Source organism: Thamnophis sirtalis, unplaced genomic scaffold (genome assembly GCF_051295495.1).
Source record: "Thamnophis sirtalis isolate CommonGarterSnake01/CBP01778 unplaced genomic scaffold, rThaSir2_p1.2 scaffold_1, whole genome shotgun sequence".
Classification (NCBI taxonomy): domain Eukaryota; kingdom Metazoa; phylum Chordata; class Lepidosauria; order Squamata; family Natricidae; genus Thamnophis; species Thamnophis sirtalis.
The window spans coordinates 107,728,173-107,739,405 of NW_028261381.1; the positions used below are offsets into that span (position 1 = coordinate 107,728,173).

Sequence of the window (11,233 nt, forward strand, 5' to 3'; positions counted from 1 at the left end):
AGATCTTTCTTTGGGGGGCGGTGGGCTGTCACTTCCTACGCTCCGGTCCCGGTTGTGTAAAGGGAGGGAGGTTGAAGCAGTCAAGGAAAGCCCTCCCCGCCGTCTCTCCAACCTTTCCAGCACAACAGACAGCTCCTAGCTGGGAGAGGCGGAACTACCATCGAGCGACAGCCGGCTAGAGAGGATGGAGCGTAGAAAAAGAGCCGCTCTGCGCATCTGCGAACCGCCTTCGCCTCGCTCCCCGACTCCGACATGGCGGAAGAGCGGGAATACCTGTCGGTCTCCGGGGCTCCTATTAAGCTGCGGCCCCTCCACCACAGCGCCTCCTGTCGGGAGCTGCAGGTGCGCTCCCCGCGGCTGCAGTTGGGCTCTCTGAGTGCCGTCACGTGCTGCGTCTGGCTCGTGGCTTATGGGCTCTTCGTCGTCAGCCAGGTAGCCGTCGGGTCGCCGCTCGTCTTCAAGGCGGTCCTGAAACCGGAAGTTCGCTCAGTCTCGGGGAGCGAAGGGGCAGTTAATGGCCCGCCATTATGTGGGAACCCCACTCCCCAAGAATTCAGCGGGAACAGGCAGCCCCACAATCCTCCATCCCCTTTCAGATTGCTGATGGGCTCTTAGTGTCTTGTAGGGTTTCTCTTTAAATCAGGGGTTCCCAAACTTAGCAACTTTAAGACTTGTGGACTTCAATTCCCAGAATTCTCCAGCCAGCATAGCTGGGAGTTGAATTTCACAAGTCTTAAAAGTTGCCAAGTTTGAAGACCTCTGCTTTAAATGGTGTGGCCTTACACTCCCAGAATTTTGTAGCCAGCATTGGGCTACACAAGTTGTCAAGGTAGAGAAAGACTGACCATTGAATTAAGTGGTTATTGTCAAGCTGGTGTACTACGTTTATCACCAGGCCACCTTATGTGTGTGGTCCTTCTAACCCTTTGGCAGGATGTCCCAAAGGTTCTTTTCTCAAGAGCCGAAGAAGCTTCTTGGATGAGAAGCGAAAGGTCTCCAAAGAAAACCCAGAAAGTCCAGTTGCCTCTTGGAAAAAGCACCTTTGGGATTCATTTTAATAGTTTCTATAGTAGCTTCTATATTGTGGTACGCTGGTGCTGTATTCTCCACCATCCAGTCAGAGCTGAATAAGCTGCTTGTATCAGAAGTATAATGTCTTCAAAGAAAAACAAGAAAGTCCCATTGACTCTTGAAAAAGCACCTTTGGGACAGCCATGACCTGGATGACTGAGAATCTCCATAGAGTTTGTCAGGATATTAACACACAGCTTTGTCTTTGACCCATTCTAGTCCAGCCTCATAGTAGCTACTACCCAGCTTCCCTCCAATTTAGAAATGGGACATGAGGCCATTGTTGACATGTGGTCTGTCCCCATCCCTCCTGCTTGCCTTGGTCCCCAGTCACTGATTTTCAATGCCATTTGTCTTTTGGCAACAAGACAGTTGAGGCTTTCTCCCTCTACATCAGTGTTTCTCAACCTCGGCACCTTGAAGATCAGTGGACTTCAACTCCCAGAATTCTCCCACCAGTTAGCCTGGCAGGGGGATTCTGGGAGTTAAAGTTCACCCATCTTCAAGCTGCCAAGGTTGAGAAACACTGCTCTACATGCTCTTCAGAATCACTAGAATTCATCTTCCATCATCCACAATCAACATTTCTCTTTTGGTTACACATGATATAGGGTGAAGTCTGGTGGCTCTGTAAGACTTTCAGTTGAGCAATGGTTGAACAAAATGTCTCTGAAGATTCTCAGCCATCCAGGTCATGGTTGTCCCAAACGTGTTCTTTTGAAGAGGCAACTGGACTTTCTGGTTTTTCTTTGAAGACGTTTCGCTTCTCATCTAAGAAGTTTCCTTAGAGCTGAAGAAGCTTTTTGGATGAAAAAACAAGTAAGTCCAGTTTGCCTCTTCAAAAAGCACATTTGGTTGAAATAAAGTTCCCAAAAGTGAGGAAAAAACACAACTCTTTTTCACATTTATTTCCTTGTATTTTAAAACATTTCTTCTAGTGCCGCATCACCTTCTGCTCATCTCACCTATCTCAACGATCTCTTTATCTGCAATGAGATAAATTGTTCATGAACCACCTTTTTCCCAAGAGGGTCTTTAAGCATTAATTCAAATATCTTAAAATTTGTTTATCTACAGTTTCTTAACTAGACCTGCAGGTCAATATAAAATCCATCATGTCTTGTGAAATTAATATGGTTCTCTTTCTAAATGAAGCTGCATATGATTTTAGTACTGGTTAAAAAAACATATTAAGAGCCTTCCAGGAAAAACAACTATTGTAAATCAAAACAATTCAAAGATGTTTGGGACCTTCTATCTGCACTATATGTAATTATCAGTGTCATGTCTTCAACTCTACTCTTGTACCTCTGTTTTAAAAATAAGCATGTTCTTATTTTGCCAGAAATGTATATTTTTAGTTTGATGTTCTATTTTTACCTCTGATATAAGAACAAGTAATATCTGTTTTATGAAACACAAATATACAACAGATGTACAACTGTGCTTAGGCAACTATTTATTGTGTCTGCATAATTTCATTTTGTACTCTTTAATATAGTTCATGAGCTGCTCATATAGATTTTAATGGTAATAAGCAGCTTTTCCTTTGAAAGTGTTTCATAGTATTACGGTATAATTATGTAGAATACAAAATGACTTTTGTTTTCGTCCATTTGAGAACTTGTTTTCTATTACAGAACACTATGGTGCTCTCTGCTTCTATATTTATCACATTGATTGGCCTACTTGTATACCTGCACTTTGTGAAAATTGACCAGGAGTCTCTGCTGATAATTGACTCGCTTGGAATACAGATGACCTCGTCCTATGCATCAGGGAAAGAAAGCACAACATTTATAGAGATGAACCAGGTCAAAGATGTGGTCATCAACGAAGCCATTTATATGGTAAGGAAATCCTTTTCCTACACTACAAAGAAATTTTATTAACAATTGTATTAACAAGAGATATCTCAGAAAGAAAGAAAAACTTGAATATTTCATATTCCTAGTGAAAAGAATCTGAGGAAAAGAAGTGATGCATGTGCTTGTTCTACATTGTAAAATACTGTTTCATTGCTTATTAATTTTGAAATGGGAGAACTCTGAAGGACACTCCACCTATTGAACTTAATAGGATTGGGATGATTCCAGAAATGGCCCAGTCATGAGAACTAGTTAAATTTTAGATATAATTAGCAGATATGTACTACCGATATGAGCAATAGACTTGTTTGCTTTCTTCTAAAAAATAACTGATTGCAAGTTGCTTTCTGTTTAAAAATCACTATACCTTTGGAACAGTTTTAACAATCAGAAAATGAGTGAGAATGCAATATACAGAGACCCAGTATCATGCAAAGCCACAATGGTGTAAATAATCTCTTCTTTAACAATATGTTGTTTCTTGCAGGAAGTTAAACCACAATCTGGCAAACCATATCATAGTTTAGTACATATATTAGTATATACTAATATATAATATTTATATTGTATAATACATATTTGAACCCAGCCATAGTCAATAATGAAAACTTGAGGTGATACATGAAATGAGAAGGTGTTTATTTAAAAAAAGCTGATACTGAAGGAACTTTTTAAAAAGGGAGATTTCTGTGTTGTCTATTCTTAGTTATAAGCTTCTCTACTCCTATTTGAATGCTGTTCTAAAGAATCCCACTGACATAAATATTATTTACCTGTATATTTTTATGTCCATAGAACGTAGTGTGGATAGCAATCTCTTCTGAAGGATTGTTATTTTAAGAGCAGATTTTATAGCTGTGATAATTATATTTTTTACTATCTTATCTATACACTATTAATTTTAGCAAAAAGTTATCTACTACTTGTGCATCCTTCTCCAAGATCCTATTGAACCTCATGCTGTTTCTGAAGTAGTGCCACTATTTCAGGTAGGTACAAAGTGTATTGCTGAGGATGTTAAGACCTATCATACCATATGCTTTTCTTGCGGAAACGCTTCTTGGAAGCCATTTGTTTCTTTTCAGTATTTCTTCTGTGGAAAATACATAGAAATTGTAAAAATATTTAAAATATTTTTACATTAGAGAACAGCGTTTTACGTGATCTTTTTCTCAATCCCATGTTAAAGAATATGTGTATCTTTGAAACTTACTGACTTGCAATAACTATGCCTTTAGATATAGCAGTGATGTGCTCAGCTGAGCATGGACTGACTGCTGAACTTTTTAGATAGTTAATTTTGCACAGGTAGGTGGAGTAGTAACCTTTGTCACCCTTTGATGCATTTAAGTTCTTGTTTTTCTCAGTTATATCAACTCTAAAGAATACAATTTACCACCTCACTGAGCCTATAAACACTTCTATAATCACGGAGTGTACTAAATTAACCTTTTTCTATGAAACTTCTAGATATTCTGTATCTCTCTGCAAACAAAGTTTCCAAATGGACTTTATTCTGTTAAAAGATCTTTCAGAAGTAAAAAAAAAATAGCTAGCGAGCAGAGCGTAGAAAATTACTGAGTAGATTAAAAATAATTGATACATTAATTTCTTTTTTAATTGTTACATAACTCAGCAACAGCAAATATTATTATATATTATATATTCTTTAGCAATATGTTATAATATTTCTTGTACTGAGAAAGATGGAATTCTAGCCTGAATAAGAATAATTCAGTTGGACCTGATGAATTCAGGCCTTCAAAAAAATTTTCCCTCTATTTATTTCTTCCCATTCTATCTGCAGGTAGACTACCCTTGAGATCAGGAACTTGCAGTTTGGGAACAAAAACTATAATTATTATTTTTTTGTTAACTTAGAAAAGCAAGTGATAGATATATATGGAGTAAATCCTCAGTATATCTAAAGTCAGTGGAATTTATACAGTGTTCAGTATGCAAGCATTGGAGTTAAACATGAAATAAGAACCGTTGCCGTGGAATCATGAGCTGTAGACTACACTGGTAAATCAATTTTGTACAGAGAACTAAAATTGAGTTGTGCATTTGGAGCTTTCTCTAGGAAGGAAGGTTGATTTATTAAGGAATTCCCAATTTGGGAAAGTTTATAAATGTGTTCAATTGGTTGTTGTGATTGTCCTGTAAAATCCAAGAATTCATATTTTATAGTGATTCTGTATCATTTTTATACAGTTTCAGCTGCAAATTCACATAAAATATTATTTTTATTTATAGAGCTCCATGCCACGTCTAGACTGCCTTGTAGACATATACAAAAGTTGCCAAGAAATCCTGGAGCAGAGGAAAAAATCTTGATACCATCTTTTAATGTGAAACTTTTTATCAAGACAGAAGAACCACAATAATACAACTTTTCCCCAAGTTATTAGGTGAAGCTTTTCCAAAGCAACCATGTCAACGTCCCTAACTTGATTGACAACTAGGTAAGACTAGATTCAAATCCACCGAGGAACTGAAAACTGCTAGTGGCTTTTTGAGAAAGGATTGAACGTGCAGCTGTGAAGAAATGTCACAGAACAAAATTACTAATCCAGGTTCCAAATTTTCTTCGGTCAACCTCATGATGTAAGAAGCTCAATGATAACTTTTTCCTGTCAAAAATTAACCCTGTCTAAATGACTGGAAATCTACAAGGAAAGTTCAGCAGAAATAAGATGAAAGTAAAGTTTTTTCCCCCTTCCTAAATAAAGTTCCATGGAAGACTAGAATCTGTTTTCTGATAATGTTGAGTTATATGCTATCGGCAATAGTATTCCTTTTACAGACTTAATTTTGTTCGTATGTATGTATGTATGTATGTATGTATGTATGTATGTATGTATGTATGTATTAGTGCAGCGGTTCCCAAACTTGGCAACTTTAAGACTTGTGGACTTCAATTCCCAGAATTCTGCTGAGCTGGCTGGAGAATTCTGGGAATTGAAGTCTACAAGTCTTAAAGTTGCCAAGTTTGGGAACCACTGTATTAGTGGATAATGGTAGATGTAGTTTCTGGTTGCTAGCTAAGATAATTTGTATTTATGGAATTCACAAGCAAAGTGATTTTTCATGAGGATGCACTTTGATTTTACAAAAAAAAACAAAAAAACCTGGAAAATTAGACACCTGCTTCTTAAACAATAGCTTCATCTGCCCAGACATCTACACCTAAAGTGCATTTTTACATCAAAAGCTGAGAAACAAAGCTCCAATTACAAGCCCCAAAGAAAAAGAAAAATCAGAAAGTCCAGTTGCCTCTTGCTTTTTCATCAAGAGGCAACTGGACTTTCTGTTTTTTTCTTTGAAGACATTTTGCTTCTCATCCAAGAAGCTTCTGAAGAAGCTTTTTGGATGAGAAGCAAAACGTCTTTAAAGAAAAAACAGAAAGTCCAGTTGCCTCTTGGAAACAATTAGTTGGTCAGAATTAACATTAACTGGTAAGGAAGGCAAAAAGGATATTTAAGGCAAAATATATATTTAAATATATTTATTTACTAGCCATTCTCTTATCTAAAATAGGATACCTGAAAATAACTATCACTATGACTTTTTTTTTGGTACAAAGCTAATCTCAGTAGCTAAATAACCAAAAAGTCAAATTATTTTATTTAGAAGTGATTAATGGCAATAGTGGGCACGTGGAAAATTAATCAGTGATTATAATATTACAAAGAATGTACTTGTGACTGAAAAGAAAATACAATTATACGGTGGAAGCCAAAGGATTATCTGGTTGGTAAATGTCATATACTGTCATTTACAATATATCTAGATTTGTTCATAATTTTGCTAAATCCCCAAAGCATTTTATGAAATTCAATTTTTATTTTGTCATATGCATTAAAATACATCAGTGGGAATGATACTGTATATTTCAGTGAGATATATTTCAGCTTCTGTGTGTTTGTGGGTGTGCGCTTGTGCACGCACAAACACACACTCAAATATCTGAGTAATACACAGGTCTACAGTAGAACACGAGCTAAGATTTAAGCATCTTTTACATCTAACATCCTGCTTTCCTTAAAACTTACGAAAGAAAACATTCCACAAACCTATCTAACTTGTGTTGCTCAGCTGCTCTTATCACTAGTCTTGGATTCTTACTGTCGTTATCCAAATATTTAGCTTCTTGTGGCCTTGACCTATTGTTTCCTGACGTTGGTCCACAAGATGTGTAATTGATTCATATGTATATCCTTTGCACATAGCTTAAATGAATATAAAACTGTCGAGGTATATCCTGTCCAACTGGATGTCATGTGTATTTATTTGAAGTAAGTAACTCATACCCTCAAGGGTACACTGCATTGCAGGCTTGGCTTTCATTCTTTTGCTTGAACATACTGGTTCTGGTGGGGGGGTGGAGGAAATCAGGTCATTGTAAAATAAGGACAGGGCAGGGAAATACCGATCTTGGGGGAAATACTGTTCCAAAGGGCATTAACGGTGGCATAGAGGGCAGGTTCCTGGATCTTATAAGATTATACTATTTTATCCATGAGTCTTTGAACTTATTGACTGTCAGATCAAACAGGATGCCACGGAAGATAGCTCTCAAATAATCAGACCCAGAAGAGCTTTAAAGATGGTAACTAGCACCTTGAATTGCACCCAGAAGCCTATTGGTAACTGGTGCAGTTCCTAAATCAGAGGTGATATGTGGCAAACCAAGGGTTGTCCATAACTGCCCGAGCTTCCAAATGGCCTTCAACAGCAGTCCCATATGCAACACATAACAATATTCTATATCTGGATGACCAAAGCATGACTACCCAAAGTGTCTCCTGTTTCAGAAAAGTTAAAGTTGGCCTACAAGATGAATCTCTGCAAGGGCTGCCTTGGCTACAACTGCCACCTGTTCAACAGGAGTTGAAAGTCCATAAAGATTTCCCAGTAGTGCAGCAGCTCTGAGAAGTGTAATCCTATGTGGGCCTGTCAAATACAAGGAATCCTTGGTATGGTTAATGACCACACATTTGGTGACCGCACATTTGGTTCAAAGGTACAATAGTGCTGAATGAATGGTGATTATGATCAGTTCTTGAAGTTCCAGCTATCCTTCAACTTCAGCACCTCCACGATCACATGGAGGCCACTTGGTGACCATTTCGCAGCATCACTTGGTTAAGTCAGGATTCAGATACACAACTGGGTGTTTATCAGCATACTGGAGATACCTTAACCCAGTCTTTTATATTTGGGAAAGAACATTGAGGTTTGTAGCTTCCTATATACCAAAGGCGTCCAACTCAATCTCCCACTAACTTCTGATTAGATTTGGAGAAAAAGAGGAGAAACACCATGCCACTCAAATTTAAGGCTCACAAGAACTCCAAAGTGATAACACTTTGGAAGGTATCAAAATCAGAGATCAAGAAGAACGGTTGCACACACATACCCATAATCACATCTCAGCTCTGCCAAAAGTTATCCAAAAGTGTAACCAGTACCATCCAAATGCTGTGTCTTTGTTTGAAACCTGACTAAAATGAATCAAAACAATCAGTTTCCTCCAGGACTCTAAAGCTGCATCCTGATTACTTCAACAATTTTCACTAAGAAGGGAAGTTGGAGACTGAACAAAAATTATTCAGGACTGTTGAATCCTCCAACAGCTTCTTCAGCATCAACAAAACCAAAACTATGGCAAAACATGCTACTTTTTGGAAAACCTTAGCAACCTAAAAGGGGCATGAAACTAATGGACAACTGATCAGGTTAGAACTCCTAAAGTTCCTGTTCAGGAATTGCTTGTACAAATTCTTTTCAGTTAACCAAGCGAGATTATGCTTTCATTATCTTGAGAGGACCAGCCCAGTCAGAATCTATTCTCTTGTCATTAGAGTACTGAAATGTGTCATCTGAAGAAGTTGCCATCTGGTAGGTCTTTAACTCTGATACAGAACCATCAGCATGTAAAAGCTACTTTCTGTTGCTGGGCACAACAGTCAGAGTGGGTGACTGTGTGATTCCAAGCCTCTCAATTGGTTTTTTTAATTAGCTGGCAATTGATTTCATTCTGCAATTCATTAGGGATAAGGCAGACCTGTAATACTGTTAGTGTCACATGGTAATCAATACAGGGAGCTTCCATTGTGACATTGATGAACAGCTGACTGAAACACGGAGAGGAATAAGGAGAAGCACATGAACTGAGAAAGTCAACATTAGATGCAAACAAAAACTAACATCAGGACACAAAGTGCTTTAAACCTATTAAGAAAATAGCCATTTTCCCAAGGGAAGAAAAAAAAGGAGCAAGAGGAAAACAGAAACAAAAATAATTAGATGAGGTAATAATTAGATAAACTGATCAAATATTTTTTGTCCAAATTGGCAGATTGTAGTTGTTTCAGTTGCTCATGCATGGGCTGGATTCTAGATCAAGTTTCAATAAGGCGCCTTCTACTATATCCTTCAGTTGATAGATTCTCTTTTCATCTGTGCAACCAGCAAATCTAGTTTGGGAATGGCTATATCCTGTTTCCCTGAAAATAAAACTGGGTATTATATTAATTTTTGCTCCAAAAGACTCATTAGAGATTCACTTATTTTCCAGTTAGGTCTTATTTTGGGGGAAATACAGTACTAAATGCGCCATCTGACTGATGATCTTAACTGAGGCTTATTTTGGGGGTAGGGCTTATATTACGAGCATCCTGAAAAATCATGCTAGGACTTATTTTCCTGTTGGGTCTTATTTTCAGGAAACACGGTAGGTGAACTATGGGAACTAGAGAGTTGTGCCAAAGGCTTCATGGAAAAGATGTATTTAGAGGGTGAATCTGAATGAATTAAAAGAGATATTGAAGATTCTGGAAAGCTGCTTCAAACAGCATACATACTCACGTAGGTCTCATTTATTTTATTTTGTTTAAATAATATTATTCTGGATTACAAAACAGAAAAGAAATACAATAACAATTATGCAGGTTTTATTCTGGCTTTATTCTTGATACTTCCTTGACACCTATCCTCTTTCTGATGTTTGAATAGTATATTTAGACAATCATACTGTTTCTTTAATTCTTTGAAGAGTTTGCTGGCTTCTGTTTGTAATGCTTCTGAAGACTCTGTGGTGAGAGATGTCTGCAGGCCACCCTTGCTGTAACACAGCAGAAGATGTTTCCCAAAGAAGAATCTAAATTAGTGAACAGAAGAAACCAATAAACGATCTTTACTTAGTAGCACAGGATAAGGTAACTTGCAAATAAACATTGAAACTCTTGCAAAAGAATTGAGAAAATACAGATGTTTGTACAAGTTCACAAATATCTTTGGTCTTAAAACGTTTTTATTTATTTAGTAAAACATAACACATAGCTTCCGTGGAAGATCTCATTTCAGAATGCAGTTGGACTATAATGGATGTTAATTGGAAGATACTTTTCTAATTAGAGCAGAGTATCTCAACCTTGGCTATTTTAAGACACATGGACTTCAACACCTATAATTCCCATAGGGTGTTGAAGTCCACATATCTTAAAGTTTCTCAGATTGAAAAACACTACACTAGAAAGATTACAATCTCATGCACTATGACAGGAAAGTAGGAAGCAGGGTTCTTATGTATGGGAAAACAGTCTAGCTTCAAACCCTGAAAAGCTCCAGAGTTGCACAAGGAGGGTGGGGAGGGAGGGGGGAGAGAGAAGAGTGTGTGATTCTCTCATTTTCTCTCTCTCTCTCTCTCTCTCTCTCTCTCTCTCTCTCTCTCTCTCTCTCTCTCTCTCTCTCTCTCTCTCTCTCTCTCTCTCTCTCTCTCTCCCTCTCTCTCTCTCTCTCTCTCTCTCATAAACCTCATAATCTTCCTCAAATTACAGGAATAATCCACTTCTACCTTGGTTTTACTCTAATGTAAATAGTTAGAGGCATTGACGAAAAAAATCAAGTTAATGGGCATACTAGAAAAAGAAAATTTAGAGGTAAGCTGCCCCTACAATTAGTAAACCATATTTTATGGTTATTACCTTTTGCTTATTACCTTTGCTTATTTGCTTATTATAGTCCAAAAGGGGGCATGATGGCTTAGCAGTTAAAGCTGAAGCCCCAGTTCAAGACCTGAACACTGTGTGACGGGTTAAGCTCCTGTTACTTACCCCAGCACCAGACAACCTAGCAGTTCGAATGCATGCAAATGTGAGTAGATAAATAGGTACCACTTCAATGGAAAGGTAAAAGCGTTCTGTGCACCTCGGTGTATACTCACATAACCATAGAAATGTCTTTGGACAATGCTGGCTCCCTCAGCTAAGAAGCAGAGATGAGCACCC

At 37.8% G+C, this 11,233-nt stretch overlaps 1 protein-coding gene across 1 annotated transcript; it reads left to right on the top strand.

The window, feature by feature from the left end:
* The first annotated feature begins 211 nt into the window (after nt 1–211).
* Nucleotides 212–5,689, top strand: PIGH (phosphatidylinositol glycan anchor biosynthesis class H). Its single transcript, XM_014060789.2, has 4 exons — nt 212–432; nt 2,712–2,921; nt 3,845–3,928; nt 5,196–5,689. Exons 1-4 carry the CDS (start codon nt 253–255, stop codon nt 5,274–5,276), a joined length of 555 nt encoding a protein of 184 aa, XP_013916264.1. The 5' UTR covers nt 212–252; the 3' UTR covers nt 5,277–5,689.
* Nucleotides 5,690–11,233: the final 5,544 nt, after the last annotated feature.